General features: G+C 44.0%; 1 protein-coding gene across 1 annotated transcript in view; it reads right to left on the reverse strand.

The window, feature by feature from the left end:
- OGA (O-GlcNAcase) overlaps positions 1–15915 on the reverse strand; it is a 39114-nt gene extending 23199 nt beyond the window's left edge. Inside the window, exons 1-5 of the mRNA XM_045024136.1 lie at positions 15691–15915; positions 9158–9209; positions 8714–8811; positions 7437–7567; positions 6200–6371 (exon numbers count right to left, since the gene is read on the reverse strand). Coding sequence (XP_044880071.1) covers positions 6200–6371; positions 7437–7567; positions 8714–8811; positions 9158–9209; positions 15691–15889 — 652 coding nt within the window. The 5' untranslated portion in view covers positions 15890–15915. The remainder of the gene's footprint in view (positions 1–6199; positions 6372–7436; positions 7568–8713; positions 8812–9157; positions 9210–15690) is intronic.
- Between the last annotated feature and the right edge of the window lie 2051 nt (positions 15916–17966).

Below are 17966 nucleotides of genomic sequence, written 5' to 3' on the forward strand. Positions count from 1 at the left end.
GCTTATTGTCCCTTCAAGTTTTACATATAGGTATACAGGTACACTGATGGATGCCATAAAAGAACAGTGTTGTAGCTGTGTCGATTCCACAAGTTGATTCCCTGCAACACTACTGAAGGATGCTATATAAATGGAATTTTTAAATCTTCTTTATTAAAGTTTCAAAAGACAATCAGAAAGGAATCCTACAAAAAGTGGAAACATGGAGAATTGCTAAGGAGGAGTATAAAAGAATAGTGCAAGCATGCAGGGACCAGGAAAGACTAGGCACAAAATGAGTCACACCAAGCAAGAAACATAAAAGGCAATAAGAGCAGGTTCTTTAAATACATCAGGAGCAAGAGAAAGATTAAGGAAAGTGTAGGTCCCTCTACTTAGAGGGGAATGAGAGCTAATAACTGATGTAATCAAGGCTGAGGTGTTTAATACCTATTATGCTTTAGTCTTCACTAAACAGATAAATTGTGACCAGATACTTAACACAATTAATATTAACAATGGGTAAGAACACAAACCCAAAATAGGGAAAGAACAGGTTAAAGACATTTAGAAAAGTTAGATATGTTCAAGTCAGCAGGGCCTGATGAAATTAACCTTGGGCTACCTAAGGAACTGAAGCAATCTCAGCACCATTAGCAATTATCTTTGAAAACTCATGGAGGATAGGTGAAGTCTCAGAAGACCGGAGAAGGGCAAACATTGTCCCCTTTTTCAGGACAGGTACTGTTAGCCTAACTTTGATACCTGGAATGACACGAATAAATTATTAAACAATCAATTTGTAAGCACCTAAAGGATAAAAAGGTTATAAAGAATAATCAGCATGGATTTGTCAAAAACAAGTCATGGCAAACCAACCTACTTTCCTTCTCTGACAGGGTTACTGGCCTAGTGGATAGGGTGAAAACCAGTAGACATGACAAATCTTGATTTTAGTAAGGCTTTTGATACAATCCTACATGACAGTCTCAAACAAACTAGGAAAATGTGGACTAGACAAAATTACTATAAGGTGGGGGCACACCAACTTGAAAGACCATACTTGCTGTCAAACTGGGAGGGCATATCTAGTGGGTTCTTGCAGGATCAGACCTGGATCCAGTATTATTCAATATTTTCATTAAATGACTTGAATAATGGGGTGCAGAATTATAATATTTGCAGACGACACTAAGCTTGGAGGAGTTGTTAGCACTTTGGAGGATAGGATTAGAATTCAAAATGACCACAACAAATCGGAGAATTGGTCTGAATTCAACAAGGTGAAATTCAATAAAAACAAGTGCAAAGAGCTTCACTTAGGAAGGAAAATCAAATGCACAACTACAAAATGGGGGAATAACTGGCTAGGTGGCAGTACTGCGGAAATGGAACTTGGGGGGGGCGGGGGGCTAGTGGATCACAAATTGAGTATGAGTCAACAACGTGATGCAGTGGCAAAAAAGGCTAATAGTCTGAGGCGTATTAACATGAGTGTCATATGGAAGACACGGGGAGTAGCATCCCACTCTACTCAGCACTGATGAGGTTTCAGCTAGAATACTGCTCCCCAAAATTGGACACAAACTTTAGGAAAGATGTGGACAAACTGGAGAAAAACGATAAAAGGTTTAGAAAACCTGACCTATGAGCAAAGGTTAAAAAACTGGGCATGTTTAGTCTTGAGAAAAGATGACTGGGTGGGGGGGGGGGGGGGAAGAGGGACCTGAAAACAGTCTTCAACTATGTTACAAAGAGGATAGGGACCCATTCTTCTCCATGTCCACTGAAAGTAGGACAAGAAGTAAGGAGCTTAAATCTGCAGCAAGGGAGATTTAGGCTAGATATTAGGAAAACTTTGTAACCAGAAGGGTAGTTAAGCTCTGGAATAGGCTTCCAAGGAAGGCTGTAGAATCCCCAACATTGGAGATTTTTATGAACAAATTGGACAAAGTTGTCACAGATGCTCTAGGTTTATTTGGTCTGGCTTCAGCTAGAATTGATGACCTCTTGAGGTGCCTTCCAGCACTTCCTTTCTATGACAGTATAGAAAGCCCAATGGCAAACAGATACTTGGTTTAGTTTTACATCCCGTGGACAATGACTGTAAAACTTGAGAGCCACACCATTAAGTGACAATTTTTTAAAAATATGAAATTTGATGGGGAGCCAGTAGAGGCTGTTAAAATGGATGTTGTGTTCAAACTAGTTATGTTAAGAGTGTAGACTGCTGTCATAAATGATACATTCTGGATAAACTATGAATAGTCAAGTCTAAACCAGAAAATGTTTAGTCTTTTCTTAGAAGTGTCAAGTTGCTATTCTAGAGAGAGCAGTGTGCAGTTTAAGTACAAACAGGCTGCATAATCTAATTTATATTTATATTTTATAAATACACACACAGGGGAACTTCAACTACTGGTCAAATGGGACAACAGGACAAAGTTTAGAGGAACAATTTCTCAACTTAGTCATTGCTTATTGGAACTGCTAGTTCTAGATCACACACAAGGAAAGGCTATTCTAGAATATCTAATTATATTACATCCTTCCTGTGCCACTGTTGGTGCACAAGGCAGACACTAGTCTCTTCCATTCCTCCCTGTCATTTGCTGCTGCTTCCATCTGCTCTATGGTGTTGAGGTCAACCGCTCTACCCTCCCTACTAAGGGGTCTTAAAGTTTCTCTTGGGCACTCATTTCCTCTCACCAGTAGGTTTCCACTTGAGGACTTCATGTGGGAGTCTGAGTGTTGGCATCCGTAACTCATGCCCCAATTATGTCCAGTGCTTTTTTCTGATTCTAGTGGAGACGAGCTGTCACTCAGTTGCAAAATATCGGCAAAGTCTAGATCTTCTAGTCATTTGCTATCTACCAATACTATATCAGTGTTTATATTGCTAATACACTTCCTCATTATCCATTCTATGGCAATACTAAACAGCAGGTCTGCATTTTATCTCTGTTTCACACCAGTGTCCACTGTGAACCACTCATCTGGATGTTCACCATTAAAGAGCACTTCACATCTCTATACATGGCCTTAATGATGTTGACAACTAAGTGTGGGATTCCATAGGCCATAATGTTTGACTGACTTTCAAAAGGCATTTGGCAGCCTGCACAATGAAATTGACGATGAGAGCATGCCATTCTATACATTCTTCTACGATGGTCCTTAGTGTGACTATCAGATCTACACAGGATCCCTTGGACCTGAATCCAGATTGTTGTTCTCTAAACTTGCATCCACTGCCTCTTTTGCCCTGAGTAGTATCGCACTGCCAAAGACTTACACTATCCTGTGGTGTCCTCCAGTTGTTACTGTCAGTGAGATCACTCTTCCTGGGTGTTCTGACAAAGATTTCATGTTTTCACTGGCCAGAAAGGGTCTCTCTTTTCAGACTTCATTAAACAGTTCTGGAAGTTTCGTTAGGGTGGTGGTATCAAGTGCTTTTGGCATTGCTGCTGCAATTTGATCATCTCCCACCACTTTGTTATTTTTCCAGTTTCTTGACTGCAGCCTGTACTTCTAGCTGGACTGTCATCTCATTGGATTGATGTTAACGGCAAGTTGATCCGATTCACACATTTCATATATCTGGTGCTGAGGTAGGGCTGCACCTGTTGAAGCCTTCTTTGAAATGCTCCAGCCCTCTATTTTTCTGCTCTGGCTCAGTTCTAAGCATTTTTCCACCGTTGCTTTTTATTACTACATTTTCTATTTTGAGTTTTCCACACACGATTTTAGACGTTTGGTAAACAGCTGTATGGTTTCCTACAAGGTCTTCAACATAACACAAGGAAAGATAAACGGAGATGCTTTTCACTTCCTTGTACTCCTTTCAATGCTTTCCTTTCCTCAGTGAGACTCTTGGCTTACGCAAGTCTTGTTCTGTCTATGCTGATAGACAACTGTCTGCTGCAGCTTGACTCTCACAGTCTGAGTGCTGCCCACTTTTCTTTAAGTCCAATCTGTGTCTTACCTTCCTCTGCTTTGGCAGTGCCTCAAACCCGTTCCACAGTTCAAGATGGAATTTCTCACAGTCCTCTTGTTTTCAGTGTTAAAGTTGAACGTTCTCAGTTTTCATTTCAGTTTAGCAATTCAAAGACTGTGGTCTTTGCTGACATCTGCTGCTCAATATGCCCTTGGACAGAAGGCCTGAATCCTGAGCTGATGTAGAAGTGGTAGATCTGGGTTTGTTTGTTTGTTTTGTCAACATGGAATTCGCCAGATTCTTTCTGGGTATTTTTGTGACGAACAGAGTATTGTGATAATTTGGCCTACCAATTTATCCTAACTGTGAGATCAGCTGTAAGGAGTGCGTGAAAGTTTATAAAAGGTTACAATAACCTGTAACAACAAATGTCAATGGGAAAGAGGTATGAAATGGAGACAAACTGAATTAGTCCACACAAAGCAGCCTACTGATTTAACTCAAGACTGTGTTAAGATCATGCTTGGTAAACAAGAAAAGCATGGAACCAGAACTCAGTGAAACAAAATTGGTGTATCGGAAACTAGGCCTAATTGGTGGACAAAATAATGAGAGGACAGGCTATTCCACCCATCACTCCCTTTGGGGGTCCTTAGACTTGGGGGGGGAGGAAGAAGAGAGAGAGAGAGAGAGAGAGAGAAGGAAACTGGACTTCTAAAGCGAGCTTCACCGTCATGGCTTTCACCCCCACCATCTCCTTTCTAATCCTGAGGGCCAGAGACCCAGATAACACTCCCACCTCCACCAGATCCAGCTAAATCCCAAATAGTAAGTGGGATGTGAAAAACTTTCCTACCCCTCTCCTTTTTCCATCTATCTAAGGAGAGTCTGGCTAAGGCAGCCAAAACTGTATATTTTGCAACACTGCCATAAATCTGTGACCAGAAAGAAGCAACTAAAAGCAATGTCCTAAACAGCCTGATGCTGGTACAAGTTTGTCAGGTCTCAGAGCAGCTGATAAGACCATGTGGTGTGCCTGTGTTTATTCAGCAGTGATGTTACAAATGAAAGTCAACACCAGAAACAGAAGCTGCATTTTGTCTTGGTTCCTCTTTTCCCTTTTGCGTGTGTTTGTCTTGTTTTGTCTTCTACAAAATGGGACTGGATTTTAAGTGCAGCAACTACAGCTCCAGCCCATCTTAACTAATTTCTCTTTTCACCAAAAAGGCCAGTTATTACCAACTGAGTTGTAAGAGTTAACATTAATCTCTGCCAAAATTAAAGCCTCATGTTTCAGGGCTCCAGCCAATCTCTAACTACCAGGAATTAGGTGGTTTCTTCCACCTTTTCCTCACACACCCAGTGCTGGCCACAGTCAGACACAATACTGGACTAAGGGTCTGATCCAGTCTTGCAATTCCTACGTAAATAAGGGAATCTGAATTCAGAGTTGGTATATCAGGAGACAGGCTACAGGAAGTTTTAGCAGAAGAAATTGCCAGGCTCTGATCCCAGGCTCATCATGTGCTTAGAATCCACAATGCATGATTTATTTGGATGTGTTACAATCTTTAACTGAAAACTGTGGTTGCAGCTAGGCCGAGGATCCTAATTTGACAGTTTCCTGGAAGCATGAGGTAGATTACAGGTACAATCACCATAAGAGATTGCATTCCCTAAAACTAACACCAGACAGTAACATGTCAATGAAGGAGTGGTCTCCAACATTTACATGAGACACAAAACTCAGAATGCAAGTACCATTGTACGCGCAAACGACAGCAGTGATTATGGAACTGAGCCAAAGCAATAATTTACAGCCCAATATAAAAAATACCATTGCTAACAGTGTCAAGTCAAATGCTGATGCAAGATACAAAACAGCTAAAAATGAGAATTTGGGAAAGTCCCATTCATCCTATACCTTGACCATGCTGTGGAGAGTTCAAAAACATGATTTGGATTCCTTCATACAAGTCAAAACTAGAAAAAGTTTGTTTTGTCTCATTCCTAGTTGAAGCTTCTTGTTTCTTGCAACATAATTTTTCCGACTACTTCATGTTTACACCCTTCAAATAGACTTATATTCTCCTTAGTTATCATATGCCCCAAGCCACACACATTTAGTTTCTTTACTCTTTCCTTAAATGTCAATTCTTCCCGATTGCCCCAAGATGTTTAGTCACTGCTTTAGGGAAAGTCTTCATTGACTTAGGTGCAGTAAAATAGAAGGTTCATTAATTTCAAAGCTATCACAAAGTAAAATTAGTCCTAATGTCTTACCTGTAGGACAGAATAGGAATGTGTCTGGTTCTCCTAAATACTGATATATTTCATTAGTAATGGAGACCTGGGCATGAGCAAAGGAGCTAAAGACTTCTTTGTCTGCTGCACACATGTTGTGATCAATATCATCAAACAGCAGTGCAAAGGATCTGCAGCCAAACTGGGAAACCTAGAGCAGAAGGGGGAAGAAGTGAAGCGAAATGTTAATTTTCTAAACAAAACAAACAGTAAAAAGTTCTAAAAGCTAACTTGCCTTTAACAGGATCAGCCAACATTCCTCCCCCACCCCCCAAAAAAGCCCACAAAATGGTAAGTATGTGTGAATTTCTGCTTGAGGAATCACTGTTTTTCAGATTGTAATTTGAAATCTAAAAAATACACTTGGGAATTTCAAGTGTATGTCAACATTTAAATCAAATCCACAGTACCCTGCATAAAGTGCACAGCGTCACAAGTTCAGTGACGAATGTTGGAGTGCTTCCATTACCACGGTGTGCCTTGCACATTCAAAACTCTTTCCAATAAAGGAAGGACTAGAGGAATGGGGGAGGGAAGGAAGAGGCACGCCTTGGCAGTTATCTCCAATTAATGCACGACTCTGACCCACCATTATGTTTTTCTCAAGGATATCACTGGAGACTGCCAGTCTGTTCCAATTTCCCAATCCAAGGCTTATCTCATAGGAGAAGCGGACAACTAGGAAAGACCAAATTCAGCAACAGCCTTCGGGTGAAGTGGAGCAGAACATCACAGGAACTTAGAAGGTATGTGCACATGTTAGGTCTTCCCCTATTGAAATTTTTCTTGGAGGAATACCATCCTTCCCTTTGGATATGAGTCTTAGTTTGAGGTTTTTAAAATGATTTTAGAACCAAAACTCCCAACAACAGTTAGTAAGAATTGCTATTCCTGATCAGATCACTGCCAGCATCCTGCCTCTAAGGAAGTTCCCATAGTGCACTGGCCAACTGTACAAAATCTAACATGGGTGAAAAAGTCCTTCCTGACCCTTGCAGTAGTTTCAATCCCAAAGCCTGACTGTTCATTTTATGAGAAACTCTGACTATTATTAGACATAGTATTATACAGACATTGGCACTTATGTTCAATACTTAAAAGCAAAATTGGTCAAAAAATGTCACCAAGTGTACAGCAGACACATGAGTTACTGAGTTATTTTGGAAGTTCCAAACATTCTTAAATCACATAGTCTGAGAGTTTCAACAAGACCTACCTGGTCCAGCTTGCGTTTCAATGTGGACACTTCTTTTGGATTTGAGAAAGTGATATCAAGTCCAGGCGAGATGGCATAGATGAATTCTATTTCATATTCTTGGGCCGCTGAGATTAGGGTCATGAGTTGCTCTAAGAGAGAAATCCAAGTATTTCAGAAGGGTTCATCAATAAGAAAGCTAAGATACCTCCTCATAAATATTAAGAAATACATTATAAAACGCAAGTAAAACAAATATAATTTTTTTGAAACCTGTAATAACCTAAGGTGTTATTGGTAACAGGTAAGAAAATTTGTTTTATAAATATAATTGTAATCTGTCAACATCCTTTTAACTTTATTCCTAAAACCATTCAAAAAGCCCCTGCAAGATTTAATTCTGATGTGGTTATCGTCTCTCTCCTTCACCCAAGGAGGAGACTCCTACAAATGCCCTGTTAGCCAACAAGCCTCTGTGCTCTGACAGAGTAGCTCTTTTCCACTGGTGACAAGAGCACCTTAAAACTCAGTAAGGGCCATCTCCTCTCCTCAATGAAGTCAGCAGCAAGACTCCTAGGTGCAGGCCCTAATACTGTACAATTTTACTTATTTTCAGATTGTTAGGGCTGGCAACACTGGGGCACTACTGGACAAGAACACCGTAGTTATGCTAGCTAGGTCTCCTCTGCTGCTGGGAAATCAGGGAAAAGAAAGAAGAGTAACCACTTCTTGTGAAAGCCACCAGCTACTAAATAAATCCCAAATGTCAAACTTCTGGTTTTTAGCTTAAAGTTCTGATTAAGCCAGAAGTTGAAGTTCCAGTCATGGCTCCCCTCACTAGTGTGTGTGCACTTGATCAACCACAGACATTAAAATTGAATGAGCAGATCAGCTTGCTAAAGAGGAAATATTTCCCCCTTCCTTACAGTAAGGTCCAGATGACCAATACAGATAAGGAAAAAATTCAAAATGAACCCTTCTCACTGCCAGAAGAGGGAAAGTTGAAGGAGAGTAAATCCCACAATAAAACTAAAGCTAGTCTTAAAAAAAGGGAGTTTTAGAGGTGAAATGCAAAGCTAAAATTAAAGTGAAGGAAAACCCAAACTTATGCTGCAAGCCTCTATTAAGTAAGGTTGCAAGGGGCATTCAGTATAGAAACCTTGACCTAATGCTTTTCTGCATTGCCATTCACCTTTAAAAGTGGATACAATGATTAAACATACAAGCACATGTACCAGTGACTGTGATTAATTCAGCAACTACTCATAGAAAATACAGAGAGGAATAAAGGCAGTTACCAGCTTCCTCCACAGAGTACATTTCTCGCCAGAACATCCTGTGCTTGTAGTCATCTTTTGGAGCATACAAGTAGGTATTCAGTCCCCATTTCTGAAGCCTATAACGGGGGGGGGGGGGGCCGGGGGGGGGGGAGAGAAAGCCTCCATTAGTATTCAATAAGTGCAACCAAGCTGCATTTTATATAATCTCATTCTCAAATTTATCCATTTGTCTTTGAGAACATTCACCACTATACTATTAATTCAAAATGGTATTGCAAAAGTTTGAGAGAGACTATACAAAGCCAGAACAGCCTGAGCAAGATTAGAAGGGAAATATAACCAGCTAGAATACAGATAATAAGTAAAATGCTGCCATACGTCAGGCCTTAATAGTCTACTAAATGGAATATGATAGTTTTACTGTTTGGAGCACATTGCAAATCAAGGGGAAACGTTACTTGCCTTCTAAAAAGTTCCTTCCTCTGCTCCATAACCCATGGTCTTCCATAAAATCCTGTGGGAAACAAGATTAAAAGTATCCAGTTATACATCAGACTGTATCTGTTTCATGAAACAAAGATTACACTATAACCCACTTTTCTTCTCCTCCTCCCACAAGATGTTTCTATTACATTCAGTTTAAAAACCTTCTAGCAATCGGGGGGGAAAATCAAAACTGCATAAAAACATAACATACTAAAAAATCATAAGGGAAATGTAGTACACTAAAAAGATCTATATTTTCAATTTAATTACACCCTACATAATTTATGATCCATGCTGATAATTTTAGTCACTGCAGCAATTACTTTTCAGAATCCAAGCAGAAGTCCTCAGCAGATGCCCTTCACAAGTCAGGTCAGCACTACTACACAAGTAGCCCGAACAGTACTAACCTGATTATGCTATCATTCTAGAAGTCTGAGGAGCAGTTTTAACTTTAATAGTGGAATATTGAACAGTTCTGAAAATAATTACCAATGCAAGAGTGTTTCTTGATACAGATAGGTTATATTACCTAAATCTACACATATTATGCTCAAATACACGGGAGGTGGGGTTTGAACAAATAGAGGGCCAGATTCCAATGGATATGTAAGATTTGTTCCCTTTTTTATTTTAAGAGGCTCTTGACAGTGCCAGCATTAACTAGGAAATGCTGGCATCTTATTACACTGTGCCCAAGGATATAAGTTTCAGCTTGTGAAAAATGGAGAGGCACCTAAACAGAATATTTCAATGGAAATCCAGAAGTTTGATCTGCCTCAGACTTCAAACCTAATAAGTTCCTCCCAATGTACCCTCTACGAATGACACTTCATCAAAAGCAATGATCTCGACTAGCCTACCATTATTCAAGCAATTTCATTTAGTATTATGTGCCAACAGACCCACACCTTCAATCACAAGTGGACACTCTTCATATTAGAAAGTCTCAGTTTGGCAGTCTGAGGGAGAGACCCAAGACTAAAAGAGTGAAATGTAGTAAGCTTTCATTTTCAGCCAGCATAACTGCTCTGCCTGATGAATGATGCAACTGGCAGGGCAAAGCAAAAGCATGTACAAGCCCTTACATCATTAGCCTGAAGTTAAACAGTCCTATTTCCAGACCTGATCACCCACTATCACTATTTTTGCACTTTCGTTTTAAATAGAAAGACTAGACAGGCTTTATTCATTAGACTAATGTTTAACTTTTTAAAACAAGGTACAATTTGAGAGTGTCCTATGTTAAAAAATTGACTTCAAATACCTATTAAAAGTAAACCCTGTGATTTTAAGTTTGAGGAGCTCTAAACAAGCTCAACTTTTAAAGGTTATTCTTAACAGAGCGATTTTTAGTTACTTCGTGCCACAAAGTGGTGAAGTGAGGTACTACTGCTCCCATTTGGTTGAAATTGTGAAGTGACAAATGGAGGACAGAGAAACAGCAGAGCAAATGAAGAGGCGTGGTGGTGTGCACAGAACAAACAAGGTAACAGACAAATTCTTCTCATTTACACAAATGTAATAGAGTTGCATTGTCACTGGCAGGCGAATTTGGTCCTAAATTAGGAAAATAGTCCCATCTAATCACAAAGGGACCTAATTAATGTGGTGCCTAGTCAATACTTGGCACTTTTATGTATGTAGAGCATTCTGAACATCGGAACACAATTTGAAAACTAACAGTGTAGTAACCTGGAGTGAAATCAAGATGCCAACTTAAAAAAAAAAAAAGGCAGTGAAAGATAATGGGTAGGGTTAAAGTATAAACAACGATAGGTACATTTAGATTAAAATATATTAATCTAAAGTGCTAGTAGTGTATTAAGATATTTTAACCTGATAGTACTTTGATGTAAAGGGATGCTAAGACATGTCAGCTGGGGACAATGTTAACATCCTTCTGTCCGAGCTAAGATCTCAGTCCGTTTTCCCCATATCTCTTTGTGGGTGTCCAGCAGTGAGATTAAACATAGGCAGAACAGAGTTTTAATTCCCATCCTCGCACACATACCCTCATTCTTTCTCACTAAGGGTCTTAATTTGGTTTCAGAGTAGCAGCTATGTCAGTCTGTATCCGCAAAAAGAACAGGAGTACTTGTGGCACCTTAGAGACTAACAAATTTATTTGAGCATAAGCTTTTGTGGGCTACAGCCCACTTCATCGGATGCATGCAGTGGAAAATACAGTAGGAAGATAGATTATAGATATATAGATAGATACACACACACACAATGAAACAATGGGTGTTACCATACACACCAACGAGAGTGATCAGTTACAGTGAGCTATTACCACCAGGAGAGGAAAACTTTGTAGTGGTAATCAAAACGGTCCATTTGCAGCAGCTGACAAGAAGATGTAAGGAAACAGGGGGGTTGGGGGGGGGAAGGAATAAATATGGGGAAATAGTTTTACTTTGTGTAATGACCCATCTACTCCCAGTCTTTAGTCAAGCCTAACTTTATGGTGTCCATTTTGCAAATTAATTCCAATTCAGCAGTCTCTCGTTGGAGTCTGTTTTTTAAGTTTTTTTGTTGTAATATTGCGACTTTTAGGTCTGTAATCGAGTGACCAGGGAGATTGAAGTGTTCTCTGACTGGTTTTTGAATGTTATAATTCTTGACATCTGATTTGTGTCCATTTATTCTTTTACGTAGAGACTGTCCCGTTTGGCCAATGTACATGGCAGAGGGACATTGCTTGCACATGATGGCATATATCACATTGGTAGATGTGCAAGTGAACAAGCCTCTGATCATGTGGCTGATGTGATTAGGTCCTATGACGGTGTCCCCTGAATAGATATGTGGACAGAGTTGGCAATGGGCTTTGCTGCAAGGATAGGCTCCTGGGTTAGTGTTTTTGTTGTGTGGTCTGTGGTTGCTGGTGAGTATTTGCTTTAGGTTGGGGGGTTATCTGTAAGCAAGGACTGGCCTGTCTCCCAAGATCTGTGAGAGTGATGGATCATCCTTCAGGATAGGTTGTAGATCCTTGATGATGCGCTGGAGAGGTTTTAGTTGGGGGCTGAAGGTGACGGTTAGTGGCGTTTCTGTTACTTTCTTTGTTGGGTCTGTCCTGTAGTAGGTGACTTCTGGGTACTCTTCTGGCTCGGTCAATCTGTTTCTTCACTTCAGCAGGTGGGTATTGTAGTTGTAAGAACACTTGATAGAGATCTTGTAGGTGTTTGTCTCTGTCTGACGGGTTGGAGCAAATACGATTGTATCGCAGAGCTTGGCTGTAGACAATGGATCGTGTGGTGTGGTCTGGATGAAAGCTGGAGGCATGTAGGTAAGTACAGTGGTCAGTGTTTATGTGGCCATTGCTTATTAGCACTGTAGTGTCCAGGAAGTGGATCTCTTGTGTGGACTGGTCCAGGCCTGGTTCCTCACACATTCTTGTCAAATGGACCATTTTGATTACCACTACAAAGTTTCTCTCTCTCCTGGTAGTAATAGCTCACCTTAACTGATCACTCTCGTTAGAGCGTGAATGGTAACACCCATTGTTTCATGGTGTTTGTGCGTCTTCCTACTGTATTTTCCACTGCATGCATTCGATGAAGTGGGCTGTAGCCCACAAAAGCTTATGCTCAAATAAATTTGTTAGTCTCTAAGGTGCCATAAGTACTCCTGTTCTTTTTAATCTGGTTGCTGTATTTGACCATCAGATCTCGGAAAAGTTGAAACCCTGACAATTCTTCTTGTCGCATTGTGTCCACTTCAGGCCTTTCCTCCCCATCTACAGCAAAAGCTTTTGTCCAGGCCCTCGGTATCTAAGCTACAAATTTCTTCATCTCTGGCCTTGACCAATGCCATCGTGGCCCACTTTGCCACTGCAACAACAGTTCCTGATTCATCGTTTTGATCATGTTACATCCCCCTCTGCAACCTTCACCATATCTATCTCTCTGATACATTACTGAGACCCTGATTCCCACAGATTGCCTATACTTAGAATGAAAGCTCTTCAGAGAAGAGATCTTTTTGCTACATGTCTGTACAGTACCGAGCACAGGGGTCCCCGCCATGGTGCCCGCCGGGGCATCTAAGTGCGCCCGTGTACTGGCCGGCAGACGAGCATCCACCAAAATGCCGCCGAAATTTTGGCGGATGCTCGTCTGCTGCCACAGTCCTCCGTGGCTCGTCGTCTGGCGCATGCCAGACAAAAGGTTGGGGACCACTAACCTAGCACAATGAGGCTGGGACCTAGAGTCTAGTTAGTACCACTATATAAACAAGCAAAATGGTCTTGTGGGAAGATGAACAGAGGGAGAGACTGGGAAATGGGTAATTTGATAGAAAGCCTTTCACCTCTAGGTCTTGGATTCAAACCGAATCAGTCAGAAGTGATCAGAAGCTTATTACCATCTGACAGCTATTTGGTATATTATGTAAAACATCCTGTATTAAGATGAGTAAGTAATACAAAAGGCCTTTGCTGCTGCCATCTGTGCTTATCTGTTCCCTGGCTTCAATTTCCAGTGCTATCAATCTGATACTTTTCACTACAATGTAAAAATCTACTTCAGTAATGAACATTTTTGGGTAGACCTGAATATCCCCAGGCTGGCTAAGGGCTAATAAGTGCCAAAAAGCTCGACAGATATTAGCAATGACAATACCACCAAACAATACATTTTTAAAAAGTGATAAAAAAATCTATAGAATTAGAAAACATCCAGAAAAGGGCAAAAATAAAAATGATGAGGGGTATGGAACAGCTGCCATATGAGGAGAAATTAATAACACTGGGACTTTTCAACTTGGAAAAGAAAGACTAAGGGGGGATATGCAGATCTATAAAATCATAACTGATGTAGAGAAAGTAAATAAGGAAGTGTTATTTACGCCTTCTCATAACACAAGAGCTAGGGGCCACTAAATAGGCAGCAGGTTTTAAACAAACAAAAGGAAGTGTGTTTTCACACAACGCACAGTCAACCTGTGGAACTCCTTGCCAGAGGATGTTGAAGGTCAAGACTATAACAAGGTTCAAAAAAGAACTAGATAAATTCATGCAGGATAGGTCCATTAATGGCTATTAGCCAGGAGGGGCAGGGATGGTGTCCCTAGCCTCTGTTTGCCAGAAGCTGGGAATGGGCGACAGGGGATGGATCACTTTATGGTTCCTTGGTCTGTTCACTCCCTCTGGGGCACCTGGCATTGGCCACTATCAGAAGACAGGATACTGGGCTAGATGGACCTTTGGTCTGACCCAGTCTGGCCATCCTTATGTTATATTCATATTTACTGCAGCCAAAGGGTGTTTTCCTTTTAGATATGAACAAAAGCAGTGTAAATGCTGACTTTGATAAACAACCCATTTCACTCCCCACTGCATCTGCTCTAATCGTTATGTTGTCCAACTGAAAAAGTTCTCTACAAATCTAAAACTTACCAGTCTAGTTATAATAATTCAAATAATTCCAAGCCAACAATTATGTCCAGAATAAACTTTATCTTTCCAGATTACAAGCATCCTCCTGAACCACTGTCAAAAAGGCCTCAATTTTTCAGCAATTAATGAAAAGGAAGGAAGCCTACTTTATTTAACAGCTTTCACCATAATAAAATTTGTGCAAGATCTCAGTGCAACAAATATGCCAAGAGAGAAAAGCAGATTACTCCATAATGCAATTTAAATGGCAAGTGACAGCACAACAAAGAACAGGGACTTACTTAGTACTAATGTGAGACCAGATGCCCATGGAATCACCTATTTCTTAGGCAGGAGAAGTCTGAACTTCTAACATGCAGGCAGGGAGCATAGCTGGGATTTCTGTATTGCAGGACGGCCCTGTAGGCTGGGTCTCCACCCCCGCATATACGATCTAGCCAGGAATGCTAGACTAAGCCTGCACTACAAACCCATTGATCTACCAAGCCTAGAAAGCAGCTTGTGGGGTGGGGCCAGCGGTGCCCCCCCAGGTACCCCGGGGTGGGGAGAATCTGCACCATGGGGCCGGATGTGCACCCCCTCCCAGATACAGGGAGAATCTGCAGCGTGGGGCCGGATATGCACCCCCTCCCAGATACCCCGGGGTGGGGAGAATCTGCACCATGGGGCCGGATATGCACCCCCTCGCAGATACCCCGGGGTGGGGAGAATCTGCAGCGTGGGGCCGGATGTGCACCCCCTCCCAGGTACCCCGGGGTGGGGAGAATCTGCACCATGGGGCCGGATGTGCACCCCCTCGCAGATACCCCGGGGTGGGGAGAATCTGCAGCGTGGGGCCGGATGTGGCCCCCACCCCCGATACAGGGAGAATCTGCAGCGTGGGGCCGGATGTGCCCGCCCCCCGACGTACCCCGGGGTGGGGCCGGACCTGCCCCGCAGTCAGCCCCGACCGAGGGCTGTGCACAAGCCGTAACCAGGAGACTGAACACGAAGCCGATCCCGAGGGAGCGGCCCGGGGCGGGACACCGGAGGGGCGGGGGCTGCTCCCGGTGAGGGCGAGACTAGCCAAGGGCCCCCGTTGCCTTGGTTACCGACACCCCCCCCTTACCTTCCACCACACCGCAGAGGAAGCGCCGGGCCCCGGCCACCGTCTCGGTCTCCGTGTCCGTCTCCTCCCCGCTCGGGCTCGGGCCCGGCCCCGCGGGGGCCCCCGCCGGCTCCAGCGGAGCCACCGGCACCCCGGCCGGGTTGGGGCTGCCCTGGGGCTCCCGCTCCTCCAGCGCCGCCTGCCCCTCCTTCTGCACCATGCTGCCGCCCGCCAGCGCCGCCAGGGACCCCCGCCTGCGCCGGGCCTGGCCCAGCCCTTTGTCTCCGGCTCCCCCGCGCCGACCCGGCCGCCCCCGCCGCCGCTTCCTGTTTATGGGGCCCTGCGCCTGCGCGGGGAACCGGCCCCAACCGGTCCGCGCCGCCCCGCCCGCTCGGGAAGAGAAGGCGCCGCCGCCCCGGGGATCTCGCGGCCGGTCCGACAGCGGCCTGGCGCCCCCGAGCCGGCACCGCGGGAGCCGCAGGGCTTCTGCGGGGACAACGGGCTGAGGAGACGGTGTTACCTCAGGGGGAACACAGGGAAGCAGCCGGCTAGCGCGCATGCGTGCGGCCTGAGGCCCGGGGAGGGGGTGCCACTGCGCATGCCCACCAGGTCAGAGGGGGAGGGGGAAATGAAGTGGTGGCTCACTAGGCGTGCGCAGAGACGATAGCGCGCTAGTGCGCATGTCTCGTAGGCCAGAGGGGGAGGGGAGAGGCGGCAGGATGTTCATGCGCAAGCGTCGAGCGGGGAAGGGCACATGCGCAGTTAACTCGCAGCCGTCGGTGTGTTTACTCTGCGTACGCGCATGCGCTTGCCGCCTGGGGAAGCCCATGGCGGCTTCGTGAGCGACCAACCGCTGGACGGATGGGGTAGCTCAGTGCGCATGTGCAGGGGGAGGAAAGGCGCCGCTTCCCCCAGGGCTTGACCCACTTTCCGCAGCCGCTTTGCCCCGCCCCCGAGGCTGGCCGCGTGGTCTGGCGCTGCGCGAGGTCTGTCACTTCTCCCAAGCTAAGCAGGGTCTGGCTGGGTCAGCGCTGGATGGGAGACCCCTGCAGCCTTGTCCCCTCCCTATAACCCGCCTGGCCGTTCACACGGGAAGAAGAGCACCGCCCGAATGCTGATCAAGGGGAACAGACTCGGTGCAGCCAGGAGCCAGTTCGTGCAGAGGCTGGGATGGGGAAACTCTCCAGCTACATCTGCCCTGATCTGAGCCTCATCAGGAGGAGAGAGCGCTCCTGGCAACAAGATAAAACTACAGACACCAGCCTTGGTAAAGCTCTTGTCACTGAACTCAGTTCTGGTCCCACAAGCCTGGTCTACACTACAGAAATTTACCATTCAAACCTCCTAGAACCCTGCTCACGGTGGATTCTCCATCACTGACCATTTTAAAATCGAGATTGGATGTTTTTCTGCAAGATCTGCTCTAGGAATTATTCTGGGGCAGGTCTCTGGCCTGTGCTATGCAGGAGGTCAGACTAGATGATCACCGTTGTCCCTCCTGGCCTTGGAATCGATGACTCTTGGAAAAACACTCATCAACATAAAGTACTTGAGCTGCTTTTACAGTCAGGGATAGGCTTGATTTACACAAGTCTGAGAACTAGTTCACTCTGAATGGTTTCCAAGCCACTGCAGACATGGACCAATTTAAATGGTTCAAGTAGCCCTCCTGCTACTGTCCCACAGTGCACTGGAGGGCCTTTGCAGTCTCCCAGAATCCCCTGCTTCTCTTATGTGTGGGCTAGGTATGCAGCCAGAAGCCATTGCCCCTGAAACAGTTTAGAATGGCGTCTTGTGGACGCAGGGCAATCCTGCACTGGTTCTTCAACCACATCAGCACGCCTGGTTGTTGAATTCATTGATCACTTCAATTACAAATAGTTCAACTCTCCTATAGACAGTGCACCAGCAAAGAGAGAATCAAGCCCAAGCCAGAGGGAGCAGCAAAGCGCCACTCCTCTAAGAGAGAACAGCCTCAGTTACTTTTAAAATACTCTTTGAACAAGCTGCTCTTAAAAGAAGTTGCCAGCTCCTCTCTGTGCATGGCTTGAAACATAACATTGGGTTCACGGGCTATCGCATAGGGCAGACACATTTCCTGTGCCCCAGCTACTGGTTAATTTGGCGTGTAAGAGATCACGAACAGACAACTCTGTGAAAGGAATATTAGTTATCTGTATGACAGCACCTGGGACCCCACTGTGTACACACACCCTCCAGAGAATCACTATCATGAAGAGCTCACGGTCTAAATAGACAGGACAGGCAAAGAGTGGGAGGGGAAACTGAAGTACAGC

Source organism: Mauremys mutica, chromosome 7 (genome assembly GCF_020497125.1).
Source record: "Mauremys mutica isolate MM-2020 ecotype Southern chromosome 7, ASM2049712v1, whole genome shotgun sequence".
NCBI lineage: Eukaryota > Metazoa > Chordata > Testudines > Geoemydidae > Mauremys > Mauremys mutica.